The sequence below is a fragment of the Xiphophorus hellerii genome, chromosome 12, assembly GCF_003331165.1.
Source record: "Xiphophorus hellerii strain 12219 chromosome 12, Xiphophorus_hellerii-4.1, whole genome shotgun sequence".
Classification (NCBI taxonomy): Eukaryota; Metazoa; Chordata; class Actinopteri; order Cyprinodontiformes; family Poeciliidae; genus Xiphophorus; species Xiphophorus hellerii.
This window is the reverse complement of record NC_045683.1, coordinates 26463774-26482396: the sequence shown is the minus strand read 5'-3', so window position 1 is coordinate 26482396 and position 18623 is coordinate 26463774. Positions and strand designations below refer to the sequence as shown.

Sequence of the window (18623 nt, the reverse complement as noted above, 5' to 3'; positions counted from 1 at the left end):
AAAGCTGCAGTCAGTTACAATACACGCCCGTGTAAAACTCGCCTCCTTGTTGCTTGATGATGGTCTGACTAGTTAACTGCTGAGTCAGGATGTCATACAGCTGTTAAGAACAAAAAGTATGACGATCTACGTCACGATTTTATGTTGCTGATTAAATAAAATCATATAGTAATGACCGTGTATACTTGTCTGATAGATATAGCCGTCAGTTCTTGCTAAGCGTATAACAAACTGACAGAACACGAGTGGCTGAGTAGTTGATGGTTACAGTGCAAGTGTAGCTTTACGGACGAACTGCACAATAAATTTCATATCATCCCAGTCTGAACAAATGGGTGGCGGAAATCATCATGGCGGTACATGGCTGGTAGATGATTTTCTGAGTGTGACGAACGATGGTGCTGTAAATATCCCGTATTGCTCTTCTTACTTTTGTCCCATGCTCTACCGGTCCCTGGGCTTACATTCGTCTGTCCCCTGGTCTCTTTCCTCCTCTCTACTCCCATCTTACGTTTGTTCGTTCGCTCCCCCTCCCACACCTACCATCCTAAGCCCCCAACTCCAGGCAACATTTCCCGTATTCCAAACCCAAAGCTTGACAGGTATGGGGCAAGGTGAGAGTTCATCTATTAAACTGACTGAAGATGAATACATAAACTAAAAGCTGGATCGTAGACATTTTTTATAAGCGTATTTGTGAGCCTGCCCCTTTATTATTAAATTGAATATAATTTCAGATCTTTGTATAACTTTTCTTCAGGTATACTTAGAAAGTGAGCTATTATTGTTACAGGTTAGTTTTCCAAACTGCAAAAAACTGTTAGGGACCCTCAAACATTTATAATTGGACTGATGTTGATATCCAATAGTAACACTGGTGTTATTCCAGATTTACCAATATTTTATTAAAAAAAATTTATCCGATTAATTGTAAGAATAATCGGTAGATTACTCGATTACTAAAATATTCGTTTACAACAGCCCTAATATATAATTAAACAAGTTCTTTTTTTTCTAAGGGATATATTGAATTAATTTCTCACTTTTCTTGACCACAAAATCTTTCCCGTTAAATAGATGGATCCAAGAAAACGCCCTGACCTCAGTGACAAAGCAGGCTTCCAAATGCTGGGACGTGGACGAGGACTGCAGCCTGTTGAAATGACTGTAGGACGTAGTAGAGGGCTGCTGCTTTCTACAGAAGGGCTGGGATTAGGACGAGCCAGGGGTTTCCTGCCCCCTGGCGATATCCCTCCAGGACGAGGAGTGCTGCCGCCCTCCACTGCGCCAGGCAGAGGGCTGCTGGTGCAGCCTGACGAGGTGGGAGTCGGCCGAGCCAGAGGCCTTCTGCTCCCATCAGCTGAACCCAAGGTCGGGGTGAGCCGAGGAGCAGTCCTGCCTAGACTGGAACAACAATATGAACAGAAGCACATGTTAGAAACGCCACCAGGCTCCGCAGGAGACACGGCTGCTCCACGAGGAGAAGAGGTTGGGGAATTTCTCAATTAAGTGTTTTTCGTAAAATCAGATTTGCTTCAATGGTAACTGAGGTTTCTGTTCCCTTATAGGTTAGTGCACCGCCATGTGGTCAAGGGTCAACGCTGGTGTCCATGTTTAGAGGAATGGGTGTGACTTCCTGGGGAAGAGGAACTCCAGCAGTGGGTCAGTACTACAAGACTTTGAAAAAAGGATACATTAGTACAAAAACCCTGAACTAGTGTATTTCCTTATGTTGCACATTTAGCATTTTTATTGCCAGCTGCATTTAAGATATCTTAATATTTGACTCCCATACCTTGCTGACATTGATCCTGCTAAGAGGCCTGCAATGTTGACTGAAATCGCTAAGAAATATGAATGTCCATCTGAACTGGCGAGTTTAGGAAATTTGCCATAAAAATAAAAGTGCATTATGCAATTAAAAGGCTTCTGCACTCCTTCAAACTCGTGATCTAGTTGTTGTATAAAACCTTAAGAATTGATGCTTCTGCAGGAAGAGAATCTGGACATGATGGAGAGGTGAAAGTTCAAGATTTCCCGGTAGGACTCGCCACCGCCATGCAGGGTGCTGGTCACCGTGGAGGCTCGATGGGCAGGGGAAACAGGTAGTTTTCTTGATTTTATATGGTACCTCAGATGTTGATTGCAAAAATGGTTAACATCCAATAATGGCAGTATGCATTGTTACTGCCACACTACCAAGTGTAGTTAGCATGATGGTTAAATTTGACCTGGACCCTGAAACTATCTTATGGATTATTTGGATATATTTATTTTGCTATTTAGTCTTCTTGGTTGATTGTAATTGTACTCAGTTATATGAACATTAGTTTTTTAGTTTAGTTTAGTTTAGTTTATTTCAGACAAACCTTTCACCGACAGTGTAAACGACACAAAGTACAGAATATATTTCTTTTAAAAAAGAATCAAACAAAAAAAAACAACAAAAACAAAAACAATAAAAAAACACATCACATCGGTGATTATGAGTCTGAAAAGGAGTATGCTGAAGTATAACTTATGTAGTCATACCCCTTTTCCAGCTGTAATTTATCACAGTATTTTCAATGTCCGATATCCTTTCTGACAAAGGAAATAATAAGTATAATAAGATTTCCTCAGCTAAATGAAAATAGTGCATACACACACATACACATCTGTACACATGCATATATATATATTTACATATACAAACATATATACGTACATACACCCATATACACACCCATCTGCTTATAGACAAAATACACTGTTATTTTCATACCTTTATATATTTACCCATATATTCACAACATTGATATTATTAACCAACTTAAAAATAAACAAATAACCTCAATAGTGAATAAAATACAGTGATTTGTGGTGTAATCTGCAGCCATTTGTTTCAGAAAATCTGAAAGACATCTGCCGATATGGACATTTCAAATATGTTTTTGTTATCGTATAACTATTGTTGGTCAGGTGTAAGTTTTGATTATGCAATCCAAAAATGGGTTCCATTGATGCTACATGAATATAAAGAATATATTTGTCAGTAAGAGCTAAAATCTGCTTTACTTTTGCCAACATGAAACACATTAGCAGTCCTGGCTGCTATGGTAATTGATGGGTAATTGATGAGTATTATGCTTTCTCCACTGCTGAAGTTTGTCCGCTCAGATGGTTGTGGGACTTGGAAGAGCAGTTCTGCCGCAACTTGGAATGGGAAGAGGACAGGCTTTGCTTTCTTCTTTGCCTTCAGGTCAGATTAAGCCAGTTTGTCCAACATCTGATCCCCAAAGAACCCCGCTGTCTCCGCCTCATCCTGAAGGTATTGAAAGCTTCAGATAACTGACCGTCTGTTAATGCATTTTCTAAATCTCTTTACACTTTAATTTTTCTGAAGGCGTTTTAAAATGTATTAAGTTGTTTGTCTTGTTATATAAATAATCCAAAGGAGGTTTGAAAGTTGTTCCAATGACTCAGGACTTGCCTGTGCCTCTAAGTAGTGCACTACCAAAGAAGGAGATGACAATGGAGTCAGTATGGTAAGTATGCTTCTGTTGTGTGCTTTTATATCACAGTCATTAGACAATATCAGCTCTTAGTCACCCACAACATTTTCTCATGGTTTTATCTTATTTGGAGGCGGTTCCTTCATTCTTTCATCATTCAGAGGGTTTGTTTTAGTGTCTGGTGTTGCAAAATAGTTTGATACATGTTCTTTCTGATACATGTTCTGTATCAGAAAGTAAGGATGGCCATTTCAACCAAAGTAAGTGTTACCACCTCATCCAGCTGGAAATAGTTTATTTAGTTTAACATTTTTGCTAAAGTATTTTACAAATACAAAGCTTATCTGTCCTTTCCCTTTAGTTCATTTCTATTTATATTTTATTGTCTGCTTAGTTCTCCAATTAATAAAGCTGGAACAAAAGGAACTCCCATAACTATTGGGTCAAACCACATCGTAGTTTCATGCAAGAATGAAGCTGTGTATCAGTACCATGTCACCTTCACGTAAGTACCTGATTTCATGGCATCGCCCTTTCTTCTCCATCCAACAAAACATGACGAAAACCAAAGTTTGATTTCAGGCAATGTTTTGCACTACAAGAATTAATATATTTTGTTAGAAGCTGCAAACAGGAAGTTTTTATCTGCATTTTGAAATGCCTTGAATTTTCCATCAGTCCGAATGTTGAATCCATGACGATGCGTTTTGGCATGATGAAAGATCATCGCTCAACCACAGGAGAAGTGGTGGCTTTTGATGGCTCCATCCTTTACCTGCCAGTTAAACTGAAAGATGTAAGTTTGATAGGGATTGTGTTACTCATTCTAATTGAGAGGAGAACTCTCAAGACAACTCAAGTTTTCTTTAAATCTCTTTTTTTCAGTCTACTTAGTTGGTTTGATTTGTTATTGCATCAACTATTCAAGGTTTCCCCAGAAAACTTGCTAAGCCCTGTGGTTGGACGCTAGGGCAGTCATTCACCCAGCAGCCTGTCATTTTTTGAAGTAAAAGATTTTTTAAAGTTGACAGGAAATTTTAAAATATCACTTGATAATCATGTGTTATTGAAAGATTGGGAGATTAATACCTGAACACTAACTATAAAGTCTTAAAAAAATGCTAACATTTTACAAGGACTTAAAAAAAAGCAATGCTTAGCCTGGTGGCCCGTCAGGCTTAAAATACATTTGGGAAAACCCTGAGTATTTCTGGAATCAATTCCTTAGCAGATTGGAATGCTCTGCGGATTAATTTTACTAATTAATAGCTTCTTTTTTTTTTACCTTGCAGATAAGTGAAAAATATACCCAAACTGACAGTTTTCTTGTCTCCCTTTAACCTTTTGTTGAGATGCAGGAGGTCCTTTTAAAGAGCTCAAGACGGACTGATAACCAAGAAATAGAAATCAAAATAAAGATGACAAAGATTTTGCCCCCAAACTGTGACCTTTGCATCCCGTTCTACAATGTGGTTTTCAGAAGGTATTTCACAAATTTGTTTTGACCTTATTTTTGACACTAAATGTAACCTAATAAAATCTCATACATACATTTGTCTGAAAACAATCCAGACTATTTTAAGAAAATCACTGGTTTCTTTTATATCCCTTCAAGGCCTTCTTTCTGGGATATACATTTTTCCACAATGCTGTAGAATAACATGTAGCTGCACAGATAACAGGATATGACCATAGTTTTTCTCTTTCCAGGGTGATGAAAATCATTGGGCTGAAGCAGGTGGCCCGAAACCATTATGATCCAGAAAGCGCTGTTGTTCTTGAAAAACAACGGTAAGTATCAAGTTTACTTTCACCCTCAGAATATTTGACTCGCTAACATATTGAGCATTTTTCTGTTTGGCTTCATAGGCTTCAAGTGTGGCCAGGTTATGCAACCGCTATTAAGCACACAGATGGCGGTCTGTACCTGTCTGTGGAAGTGACTCACAAAGTTTTGCAGAACGACTCTGTGCTGGACTTGATGTGAGTTTACACTTCAAAATAAAGAGCCGTTTAGCCTTCTTAGCAGGAGAATCCAGGTCTGAATGAATATTTTAGCAGTTTTTGTTTCGTCTTGTTGAATTTTGCTAACAGTACTAAAGTCTTTCAGAAATGTCAACCAATTTCTACATTGAACATGAACAGATGGTTTCTAAAGAATTATAATATAAAAGGTTGATCCAGTTCAGTAATTCAAATTACAACATTATTACATACTGTATATGTTTATTACATTATCAGACAAATGTCTGTTACATTTGTCTGATAAGTTTTCAGATCAAGAGTTGCAGCTAATTCAAGGACAGAAGTCTTTTTCTTTCAGCGTATATTAGATTACACCGTTATAAAATTACTTTTAATATAGAAATGTCAGCCTACTTGAAGGTATGTTCATGTACTATACAAGGCTTGTTTTGAATGAATTTTGCGTGTAGCATTGAGGCGATCGGCTCTGCCAAAGTGTTATGAGAACCTAAAGTCCAGGGTTCCTCATCTTCCTCTTGGCAGTACTCTGTAGACTCTTTATGGGCTTTAGATCTGCCCAGTTTGTTGGCCAATCAAGCACAGTGATACCATGGCCGTTAAAGCATGAAGTGCTCCAACATTCCCTGGTAGACAACATGATTTGTCTCCTCAGATCACCCACTATGGACATTTCACACCAAACCTCAAACAAATTGAATCTTGTTTTCAAGAGAACATAAGACCACTGAACACAGCCGTTTCATCCAACACCTTAACCTGAGACACGTCAGACTCTTGTTCAATTTTTAATTAGTATTAGAGGATATTTCAGTATTCTGAGAAACTGAATCTTGGGTCTGCATTAGCTGTGAGCCAGAATCCAGTCAGAAAATGTTTGTAATATATAATTCTTAGTGTAATGAATCTTTTAGTAAATAACTTTTGATAACATTCTAAGTTGGATGTACAGTAGATGGATATCTATATCTATTGTCTTTTTTTTATGACAAGGCAAATTGTGAGCTCCATATGTTCTTCACAGCACACTATCTAAAATATCCTTCATGGCTCTGACTCTTTTCCAGAATGTAGTTAGTTTTTTTACCTTCTTTCATTTGTGTTTATTTCATTTTTTCCACACGCTGTCTGTAAGAAAGAGGAACATTACACAAATGTCACTGTCTATTTTGGGCTCTTTGCATAACTTGATGAGTTTAACACTATAATATTCTTATCTGTCTTCTGGGAGGAAACGATGAATACCTTCTGTCCAAATAAGTATTTCCAGATATAACTGAGGTGATTTGTTGAAAAGATAGTTCTCTAATGACATCTGAATTTGTCCATTTATAATTTCATAATCTTGTCCCAGCATCAAATTTTTGAGAAAAAGTACCATAAACCAAGGTATGGGGCTACTTGAATGAAATTTTTTTTAAAAAGGGAAAGGCTCAGTTGGTGTCCTGATGTCTTGTAGGAACATGCTGTACAAACAGAGCAAAGAGAACTTCCAAGATGTGTGCACCAAAGAACTGGTGGGAGCCATAGTTATCACACGCTACAACAATCGCACGTACCGCATTGATTCCATTGAGTGGAATAAGTCTCCTAACGACAGCTTCACTTTGATGAATGGCACTAAAACCACCTTCTTGGAATATTACAGGTGAGACTCTTCTGCACTGTCTTTGAACTAATCAAATCTCAACAGGAAAACGTCCAAATCCGTTAAATATTTTGAGCTAAATCAGAAATTCTGTTCAAGATTAAATGTCCTGCCCTAACTTCACGGATTTTAGATGCATGGCTTTTGATTTTGTTACAGTAAGAACTATGGAATCACAATCAAAGAGATGAACCAACCTTTACTCCTGCATCGACCGAAGGAAAGGTCCAAACCTGGAGGGAAGGTAAAATCTCCATTCACCATCAATGAGTTCACCATGAGTTTAAAAGTTTAAAACGACACATTCATAGTAAAACAGTCACTGTCTTTCATGTGGACTGCTCAGTTGACATCCATTACTCTTGTCAGAGTATACTACCACCACCTAGTGGTGGCAGGAAGTCTTGCTCAGCACCACCAAGTTTAAGGTTTATGGATTTTAGGTGTCATAAACATGGTGGATTTTGAAATTAATGGGGTTTTTTTCTCCCTGATGTCACTGTTTGCAAATCAAAGAATCAAATCCGCACAATAAATTCGACATCAGTGGTCAGCTACCCAAGAATGATTAAAACTTTTATCCTGAATAAGAAAATAAAACTTCAAAGTAAGATGCTCAGGGGTTTATCTTCTTACTCTTTCAGTTTTGTTTCACATCTGTTCCTTTCTTGCAGCAAATTATCACCGGTGAGATCCTTTTGGTGCCAGAGCTCTCCTTCTTGACAGGAATCCCAGAGAAAATGAGGAAAGACATGAGAGCTATGAAGGTAAGTATATTGCTGGGCCATAACCTTGTCAGCATTTAGTCTACCAAAACTTTGACCTCACTACATAGGTGAGACAGAATTTAAAATGTAATCTAACCTTTGTTGTGTTCCTTAATTCATTATTTTTAAGTTTCTTTAATTCTGTATGTCAGGCTCTATTTTTTGGGATGATTAAAGTAAGTGAAATGCTACCTCACTATGTTCATATAGTAAGCATGGCATGTTGCTACTTCCACAGTAGCAACACGATAAATAAACCTTAAGTGTTCTTCAGGCTATGCAGGAACATAAGCACATGTCTGAACTTTTTTTTTTTTTCTCCGAAGAGTTTTTGCGGCGCTAGTGGCTCGTATTTTTTCCACAGTAGGCAGACAGGAAGGAGGGTAAGGAGAGGGGGGAAGACATGCGGTAAAGGTCGTGGGGACCGGGAGTCGAACCCGCGACGTCCGCGTCGAGGACTAAGGCCTCCAAACGTGGGGCGTGCTAACCCCCTGCGCCACCACAGCACGCCCCATGTCTGAACTTTTTAAATGATATATTGTTGACAGAATGCTACAAAGTTTTTTCTTCACCAAAGACATTTTTTTCTTTTTTTCATGAGGAAGTGGGAGGACATATTTCTATGCTTTCTTTCATCTTATTTATTTTAATGATGTTCAGCACTTTGTTTCAGCTGTGGCTGGTGTTGAAGTGCTTTATTAATAAAGTTGATGATGATGATATTGCTAATGTGATTATTTATTTAACATCATGAGATTTGTCTTACACATTTTACCAGTAGTGTTAAAGATGATAGGATTTCTGTTCTTGCATATTTTACCATATTTTATTATAGTGTGCTAAATACATCTGTTATATAAAGAGTTGAAGACAATTAGTAGAGGAATTAAAGTGCTTTTGGATAGCAATGATGGCAAAAAACCCCAAAAAACACTTGCGGTAAATGTTAATGAGTGTCTTAATGTTTTTACAGGAGCTGACCAGTCACATCAACGTGAGCAGTGAGCAGCACACCAACTCCATAAAGCAGCTTCTGAAGAACATCAGCTCCAGTCCTGAAAGTGTGAAGGAGCTCAGCCGATGGGGACTGGAGATCGGCTCAGAGATCCTCATAGTAGGAACCTGTCACTACAGAGAAAAGTTTATAATTACTTTGCGTTTGGGGAAGACGGTAATGCAAAGTTCCTCGGACACATTTTGTCATGTTGCATTACCGGGTCTAACAAGAGAAGTCTTGCTCAGTGTCTGATGCAAATCTGACAACAGTAAACCTTTTAGGTTCTTGTTTTAAGCATTGACCATTTGATTCTTAAAGTGAAATAATCATCAAAGCCAAAGTTCTTCAGTCCTTAAAGTTTAGAGAAAAACTGATCCTGAATCTTTGATATTTTGGTGGTACAAACTAAAACGTATTCAGCAAAACCACTGACACCATTTTTGTTGATTTGAAGATTGTGAGAAGTCAAATTCACTCAGGTGTTGCACCAGCCTGAAAACAATGCATTCAAAGGAAACAGGTGCATTGAAGCAGGCGGTTGTCTGAAACATATAGGACAGTGATCCCTGAGGACCATAGTTGGAGACCACTGGGTTAGAAGACAAAATATGGTGACAGTGGTGGTTTTATTTTTTATATTTGTCATCTGACCTAAATGTCATCTAAGTGGGCTTGCCCTTATTTACTCATCTAAAGACAAAGTGCTGCAGGTGTTTTTTATTCAGAGACCTATATGTGCCCCACTTGGACAACTGATTCTAAAGAAACATGTTGTAGCTCTATGCAGAAGTTGGCCAAAATATGTTTTCATGGTTGATTAGTTTTCATTGCGTTTCTACTTTGGCTGTTATTTAACCTGCTGTCAGAATTTTTTGCCACTCCAAACTCTTGGCGTCTTTCTTGTTTATTACAAATATTACTCTAAATCTCTGAAGATTGTTTATTACTAAACTCACAAAGTAGAAAGTTCCTCAGAGGGATGGAAAGAAAATGTGGCAGCAGGTTTTGAAAGGTCTTGTGATTTTATTTGAATGATTTAACGCTGGGTCAAATTAATTGGCCATACATTCAGTACAGCACATAGTCTTCAGGATTCAGTGTAGAACAGTCAAAAACAACATTTTGCTGCTCTTCAATTTCAATCCTTTGTCATTCAAATATGCCAACCTGTGATTATGAGTCTTAGTATATTCAAAATATTATCTTTATGTTATTCAGTTAATATATCTGTGCTGGTTTTAGGACATATTCTGATTTTGACTGGTACATCTGAATGATAACCCATTAAATGGTCAAAGTATCTCAAGCTTATTTTTCCCCTTTTGCTGCAGATTCAAGGAAGAACTTTGCCGCTTGAAACCATCTGTCTCCAGACGTCTTGCTTCGCAACCGGAACTGATGTTTCCTGGTCCAGAGAGGTTGTGAGAGATGCTTCAATCAACTCTGTAAGTGATAAATGATAGTTTTTATAATGTAATTGCTTGTTTGGCTTTTGAGGTTGTTTGTGAAGTAATTAACTGATCCATATTCTTCCCAGGTCCCTTTGAACATCTGGGCCATCTTCTATCCATCTCGTTGTGCAGACCAAGCTGAAGAACTTGTTTCCACTTTTAAGAAGGTAGCCGGGCCCATCGGGCTACGAATGGCTCGCCCCATTAGAGTGGAGCTGCGGGATGAACGAACTGAGACGTACGTCAAAAGTATCCACTCTCATCTCACCAGTGAGGTAAGGGATTCCCTCCCACTTTATATTAAACGTATTTCAAATTTATCCTATGATGTTGTAGTTAGAACTGGGTAATTTAAATTCTAGTTTTGTCGATGTATACGTGTTTATAGTTGCAGCTAAGATAAAAACATTTGCAAGTTGAACCCAAGCTCCCTAGCAATGATCCTGATTTATACACTGCTCAAAAAAATAAAGGGAACACTCAAATAACACATCCTAGATCTGAATGAAAGAAATATTCTCATTGAATACTTTGTTCTGTACAAAGTTGAATGTGCTGACAACAAAATCACACAAAAATCATCAATGGAAATCAAATTTATTAACCAATGGAGGCCTGGATTTGGAGCCACACACAAAATTAAAGTGAAATAACACTACACGCTGATCCAACTTTAATGTAATGTCCTTAAAACAAGTCAAAATGAGGCTCAGTATTGTGTGTGGCCTCCACGTGCCTGTATGACCTCCCTACAACGCCTGGGCATGCTCCTGATGAGGTGGCGGATGGTCTCCTGAGGGATCTCCTCCCAGACCTGGACTAAAGCATCCGCCAACTCCTGGACAGTCTGTGGTGCAACGTGACGTTGGTGGATGGAGCGAGACATGATGTCCCAGATGTGCTCAATCGGATTCAGGTCTGGGGAACGGGCTGGCCAGTCCATAGCGTCAATGCCTTCATCTTGCAGGAACTGCTGACACACTCCAGCCACATGAGGTCTAGCATTGTCCTGCATTAGGAGGAACCCAGGGCCAACCGCACCAGCATATGGTCTCACAAGGGGTCTGAGGATCTCATCTCGGTACCTAATGGCAGTCAGGCTACCTCTGGTGAGCACATGGAGGGCTGTGCGGCCCTCCAAAGAAATGCCACCCCACACCATTACTGACCCACTGCCAAACCGGTCATGCTGAAGGATGTTGCAGGCAGCAGACCGCTCTCCACGGCGTCTCCAGACTCTGTCACGTCTGTCACATGTGCTCAGTGTGAACCTGCTTTAATCTGTGAAGAGCACAAGGCGCCAGTGGCGAATTTGCCAATCCTGGTGTTCTCTGGCAAATGCCAAGCGTCCTGCACGGTGTTGGGCTGTGAGCACAATCCCCATCTGTGGACGTCGGGCCCTCATACCATCCTCATGGAGTCGGTTTCTAACCGTTTGTGCAGACACATGCACATTTGTGGCCTGCTGGAGGTCATTTTGCAGGGCTCTGGCAGTGCTCCTCCTGTTCCTTCTTGCACAAAGGCGGAGGTAGCGGTCCTGCTGCTGGGTTGTTGCCCTCCTACGGCCTCCTCCACGTCTCCTGGTGTACTGCCCTGTCTCTTGGTAGCGCCTCCAGCCTCTGGACACTACGCTGACAGACACAGCAAACCTTCTTGCCACAGCTCGCATTGATGTGCCATCCTGGATGAGCTGCACTACCTGAGCCACTTGTGTGGGTTGTGGAGTCCGTCTCATGCTACCACGAGTGTGAAAGCACCACCAACATTCAAAACTGACCAAAACATCAGCCAGACAGCATAGGTACTGAGAAGTGGTCTGTGGTCCCAACTGCAGAACCACTCCTTTATTGAGTGTGTCTTGCTAATTGCCAATAATTTCCACCTGTTTTCTATTCCATTTGCACAACAGCAGGTGAAATTGATTGTCAATCAGTGTTGCTTCCTAAGTGGACAGTTTGATTTCACAGAAGTTTGATTTACTTGGAGTTAAATTGTGTTGTTTAAGTGTTCCCTTTATTTTTTTGAGCAGTGTACTTTCCCAGGTTTCCCATCTGTTAAATTAATGATTTAAACAAGAAATAAAAATGTTATGTTTTAGTTTAGCTTTGTGGTGTGTAAAACCTTGTTTGTTCATTTAATGTTAAGTTTGAACTCAGTGTTTTCTTCTTTTCCAGTAATGTATGTGTGCTTTGTGATGTAAATGAGTGTGAAAGCCTAACACAAAATTTCCATAGAATCAAACAAAGGCTTCTGCAAATCTCAACTTCTCTGCCAGCACTTTTTATTGATCGCGTTTTATAAATGCATCATTTACATGTATAGCCTGAAGACCTCTGACATTGATGAATAGCAGGGCTTTCAGACTGAAAGTAATACCAGCTCAGCTGTATTTCACACAGTTTTCAACTGTTTCAAGAATAGTTTCAAAGTTTTTCCATGCCTTTGCACTGGACTGCAGGTAAAATTAAATTTGCTTAAAATTTGCTAACAGCAGACACAAAATATGTAATAAACTGTTTCCATTGAGCAAAATAAGTTGTTTTTTTTTTCTTTAATTTTATGAAGACCTTTGTTCAAATCTTATTCAATCCTTTAAATGCAGTGAAGCCAACACTAAGTTTTAGTTTCACGCCTGTGTGTAGCCTAATTTGCAGCTGGTTGTGTGCATCATGGTCGGCAATAGAGATGACCTCTATATCGCCATCAAGAAGTTGTGCTGTGTTAAAAGCCCGATTCCTTCTCAGGTCAGTATTGTTTCTGTTTTTGATTTGTTTTCTTGTGATTCATCAACAACAATCTTGTGTTTAAATCCGGAGGAGTTGACATATTTAAAAATATGTATATATTGCAATCTAGACACTGAAAAGTAAACTTATTTCTAGGCCATCAATATCCGGACAATATCTCAGCAGATGAAGCTGAAGAGTGTGGCTCAGAAGATTCTGTTGCAGGTGAACAGCAAGTTAGGAGGAGAACTTTGGACCGTCAACATCCCTCTGGTAGGTATCAAGTCGTACAATAGCAGAACAGCCACAGCCCTCCTGTGCACTGAAAAATCAGTGCACAGGAGAAATCAAAGAACATGATGCTCACAGTCACTGATATTCCTCTAATCTTGACTTTAAGTTGCTTTTGTATTCTCAATAATTACTTGTCTCCCTCCCTGAAGACTATTTTTTTCTTTATTTAGCAATGGTTCTTTAAGTCATTAAATGCTATTGGGGAAGAATCTCACTGTTCTTGTGGGGATGAAGATGAAGTTCAGTCAGTCTCACATTTAGTCACGGTATCGATGTCCTCTCTATGTGGCTGGCACAGTGCAGCTCAGTCTGTAACCTCCAAACAATCCTTTAGGGCAGGGGTGGGCAATCCTGGCCCTCGAGGGCCAGTATCCTGTAACTCTTAGATGTCTCCCTTGTCCAACACGCTTGAATCCAACAGCTGAATCACCTCCTAAGTGCAGTCAAGTTTTCCAGAGTCCTGCTAATGACCTCATTATTTGACTCAGGTATGTTGAAGTAGAGACAGATCTAAAAGTTTCAGGAGGCCGGCCCTCTAGGCCTGGAGATACCCACCCTTGCTTTAGGGCTTCTTCTGCTTCCTGTGACCAGCTTCCTATAGTTGTCTTCATCACAGGCTGTCTTAGAGCAAAGGCTCTATAATCAGAGCATGGAAAAACAAGTCTATGAACTGATTTACCCACAGGTTGTCTTGCTTGGAGACATATACGTCCCTGATTTTGCATTAGTGCCTAATGCATTAAAAAAATCTCTATTTTCTCTGGTAGAGCAGCTTTCAGTGGAAATGTTGGATGTATAACAGAGTGAAGGCCTAATTAAAAGCATCAGATATGTCCACAAATAAATGTGGAATTAAAGTTTTGAGTCCCTTTTTATTAAAGTGGCAGCTATTTTGAGCAGTGCAATTCTAAAATGGAAAAATAACTTTGTATCAGATACCAAAATTATCTACCAGTAAGTTAGGATTTGTGGTGGATGTACAGTTGTCGATGCTTGCAGCTCTTATACCTCTTAAATCAGAGGTTTAAAACCATAACATGTTCCCAATGGGTTGGGAACCATTGGTGCAGATGTTCTGTTTACAGCAAATTCTCTCCCACTCAAACAGAAAAACCTGATGGTAGTTGGAGTTGATGTTCACCATGACACCAGTAAATCACATCAGTCAGTCATGGGATTTGTTGCCAGCGTGAACAGGTATCTTTCATGTTTTTATTTACTTTTCCTCCAAATGACTCAATCCATGTTTTGTGGTAAGATCTCTGTAATAGTTTCTGAAAAGTGCACCTTGGAGTCACAATTATAATTTTCACTCTGCATTGTAGCTTAATTTGAAAAGAATCTGAATTGATTCGTCTTTCTCTCGAGTAGCTCCCTGACCCGTTGGTACTCCAGGGTTACCTTCCAGGGGCCTACAGAGGAACTGATTCATGGCTTCAGAGTTTGCCTGCTGGCTGCACTGCAGAAGTACCACGAGGTAACAATCTGAATGTGTGCTTTACAACTCGATCTCCAAACGGCAGACGGTGGTCCAGATAGGCCTGTCACGATAGCAAATTTTGCTGAACGATTAATTGTCTCAAAAATTATTGCGATAAACGATAATATTGTTTGAAGACCTTTTTACACTGAAAATGATGTAATAATGCATGCGATTTCTTGCCAAAGATAGATACACTTTATTTTCAAAATAATATTTAACACTGGAACTGATAAACAAAATAAACAAAACAACCAAAAATAAAATGGATTCTCAGTCTCCATTAACAAAAAATGTACTTGAAAAGAAACTAAACAACATAAAGCCAAAGTGGAAATAAATACTGCATTCAACCAAAAGAGTGCAGATTATGAAGTCTGTATATTATGCTGCCCTTCAGTAATAATTAGATTTAAATAGAGAAGATGGGCACATTGACTACCTGATGCAATAGTTCACACTACACGATGTTTTGCTCCTATTTTTCCCCTTACAACAATCTTAGATCGTTGGTCTTTCTAAGAGTGTATGGTGTGTTACGGTAGATCATCGTGGCTCCGATCTAAATCAGTGGTTTTCCCCGACTGGGAGCTTAATGCAGCCTGTTGAATGTGACAGGTAGCCAATCAGAAAGCGCGGATTCTCCTCCGTGTTTTCTGAGGGGAAATTAGTCGGGGAATCCCAAACAGCTGACACGGCGCAACCCGAAGTCCACCAGACATTGGAGATGATATGTGGAAACAACATTAATGTTTATTCAACATGCAAAGAATATAGAAATGACAAGGGGAGGAGTTGGAGCGAAATTGCTACCGCAGTTGATAAACCCGGTAACTTTTCAGCTGTTCTTCGTTAACGTGACGTAAATAGGTTCTAATGATTTTCATTCAGTCAGGACTTTACGCTGACACTAGCCACACACATTGCAGGTAGATTGTAGTAAAGCATTGATTAATGCCTGGTTTTAAAATTAGTTCACTGGACTAGTAGCCATTATTTTGTGCCCATTGTTGGACACCACACGGCAGGGACGAACCCGATCGAACCGTTATACCTAGGATTTCTGTCGACTAATGTGTGGTCTGTCAGGTTTTGAAAATGGGCCGACAATCGGCCGACAGATCTAAGATCGTGTCGTGTGCGCTGGGCATTACATTAAGGAAATGAGGAAGGGAGGGTCAGTGGAGAGCACCAGAGTTGAGCCTTTTTTCATTCAGTGTCATTAACAGAAAGAGAAAAGGGCCGGATGAGACGATAATGCCGATAATTAAAATGACGTCGATAGTTTTAATTTATTGTACAATTAATTGATTTATCGTTTATCGCGACAGGCCTAGGTCCAGATATAAATCACAATAAAATAATTAGCCAAAAGACAATTTGTTCCATTTGTTCTGTACAGATAAATCACAACCTGCCTGAGAAGATTGTGGTGTATCGGGACGGTGTGTCTGATGGCCAGCTGAAAATGGTCGAGCAATACGAGATACCACAGCTGATCAAATGCTTCGAGACGTTCCCCAGCTATGAGCCCAAGCTGGTCTTCATTGTGGTCCAAAAGCGCATCAGCACCAATCTGTACTCCTGGACTTCGAACAACTTTGGCACGCCTTCACCTGGAACTGTGCTGGATCACACCCTCACTCAGAAAGACTGGTCAGTTTGATTAGGCTTGATATGCTACTTGAGCAAAGCAGCTGAACAACTAATTTATGTTTTGTGCCTGACGTTTAGGGTGGACTTTTATTTGATGGCACATCCTATTCGTCAGGGTTGTGGACTTCCTACACACTACATCGCCCTGTACAACACAGCTAACCTCAGCCCTGATCATTTACAAAGGTAAGTGCTCTACCCACATCGCTCTGATTACAATGTGATTTACAGACACCATGCTCATAACGAGGTGGCAGTATAGTTCTTTGCTTGAAAGATTTAATGAGATAAACATTTTAAGAAGCACAAATAAACAGATTTTTACCATGACTTTATACATAAAAGTTTTGCGTGCACGGCAACAATATCAGAGGACGGAATTGGCAAGAAACCTGACTCTTCAACTCAGAAGTCCAACTCCTCTGACTGATATTTTCATTTTGGAAACTTTGACGTTTCAACTTCTGAGTAAAAATTTTAAATCTCATCAATCATCAGCCCTCATAAACAATAAAATTATTTTTGTATTTCTTTCATACAACAACATACTGAATGTCCAAGATCGTTCCCAGTACATTTGGAAAGTATCTGTCAAGAAGGTGATACTTGGAAAACTCTGTATTTGGTAGCACTTGTTATAAATGTTTGAACTACTGATTTATGTTATTTATTGGTTTTTTTTCTTTCCTGAACTTAACAGCTTGAGTTCTGTTAAGTTAACTCTTACTAATTTGGTCTCATGTCAGGCTGACGTTCAAGATGTGCCATCTGTACTGGAACTGGCCAGGGGTCATTCGTGTCCCAGCACCATGCAAGTATGCCCACAAACTAGCTTTCCTGTCCGGCCAGTATCTGCACTCAGAACCGGCCATCCAGTTATCTGACAAACTCTTTTTCCTTTGAGCTGACAGTTATAGACAAGTCATAGAACAGCTTTGATGAAAACATCTTGAAGCCTCACAGATTGAAATGACTTAACACATTGTTTTCAGTGTTGCAGAAGGTTTGTTTTGTTGTTACTGTTCTCTAAATTTGTTCCAGAGTTTTCAGTTTTACCCTTTTTTTCCCCCCCAAACGATTTCAACAAGCCTTTTTATTTTGTTCCACATTTATGTTGCTGTATCAAAAAAATCTGTAGTGTGTTAATTTTGTGTTGTAAAGCCTCCAATAAAACGAAACATTTACATTTTATTTATTTAAGTGTAAGATTAATACATTATTGTGTTTTGGCTAAGCATCTACATTTACTTTCAACCACAGGAGTCTGGATAGAGAAACTACTGTATTTTACATCTCCATAAGCATACGTGTACATATTTTTAAACCTTGGATTTATAAAATAGTATTAAGGAAAACTGTTGCTCTCCTCCCTAACCTGGCAGTCAACATGTTCAACTCTACCTACAAGCGACCTGAGTAGGGAGTGTTCACAGCAGAAGGTCCTGGTAATTAACACCAGTAGAGGTGATGAAATGTCAACCCACCATAATAAATGTGCAAATGTAAACCATAATTAAAATATTCAAAATTATTAGGTCCAAACCTAAATTGAGGCTTGATGTTTCTCTTTTTTTTTTTTTTTATCAATACCTTAAATTTTCATGGATCAGATTTTCCTCAATAATCTGTTTGAAAAAGATCCCACAAATATACCAAATTAGACTTCAGTTTTCTTGTGCGTAGCCAGATTGAATAGTGATCTAAGCATGAAATCTGACCTGTTGAAGTTCTTTAACATACTTCAGATGTATCCATTAAGAATTAAATATGGAAATCGTTGTTTCTTGAGCTTGTCTCCAGACGCCAGCCGTCGACATAGGTTGCAATGCAGAGGATGTGCCTCCTGAGAGGAGCAATCACATCTGTACACTTTACAAACACCCAAAGGTTTAGAGGTAGGCCAAAAAAAGCACTTTGAAGCATACACTCTGAAGAAGCATACACAATACCCTGAAAAGCAAAACACAATAACTTATTGTGTGTGGGGATATATTGGTACACCATATTGCCAAAAGTATTTGCTCTCCTGCCTTGACTCACATTTGAGCGCAAGTGACATCCCATTCCTAATCCACAGCTAGAACAGCTTCAACTCTTCTGGGAAGGCTGTCCATTTAGGAGTGTGTT

The 18623-nt window shown here is 39.4% G+C and overlaps 1 protein-coding gene across 1 annotated transcript; it reads left to right on the top strand.

Moving 5' to 3' along the window:
- The first annotated feature begins 1075 nt into the window (after nt 1-1075).
- piwil2 (piwi-like RNA-mediated gene silencing 2) lies at nt 1076-17666 on the top strand. The gene is made up of 23 exons (XM_032577640.1): nt 1076-1488; nt 1569-1662; nt 1994-2105; nt 3147-3310; nt 3437-3527; nt 3889-3999; nt 4173-4290; nt 4853-4977; nt 5205-5285; nt 5364-5477; nt 6937-7125; nt 7285-7369; nt 7800-7892; nt 8866-9006; nt 10221-10334; nt 10427-10615; nt 12983-13084; nt 13223-13339; nt 14469-14557; nt 14732-14837; nt 16243-16496; nt 16575-16682; nt 17243-17666. Exons 1-23 carry the CDS (start codon nt 1078-1080, stop codon nt 17397-17399), a joined length of 3165 nt encoding a protein of 1054 aa, XP_032433531.1. The 5' UTR covers nt 1076-1077; the 3' UTR covers nt 17400-17666.
- Nucleotides 17667-18623: the final 957 nt, after the last annotated feature.

Excerpts from the sequence above, each read along its gene's own strand:
- piwil2 (XM_032577640.1), top strand. The coding sequence starts at position 1,078 with ATGGATCCAAGAAAACGCCCTGACCTCAGTGACAAAGCAGGCTTCCAA. Across the intron at positions 7,370-7,799 it reads GGTCCAAACCTGGAGGGAAG|CAAATTATCACCGGTGAGAT; the intron begins GTAAAATCTCCA and ends CCTTTCTTGCAG. Across the intron at positions 14,558-14,731 it reads TTTGTTGCCAGCGTGAACAG|CTCCCTGACCCGTTGGTACT; the intron begins GTATCTTTCATG and ends TCTCTCGAGTAG.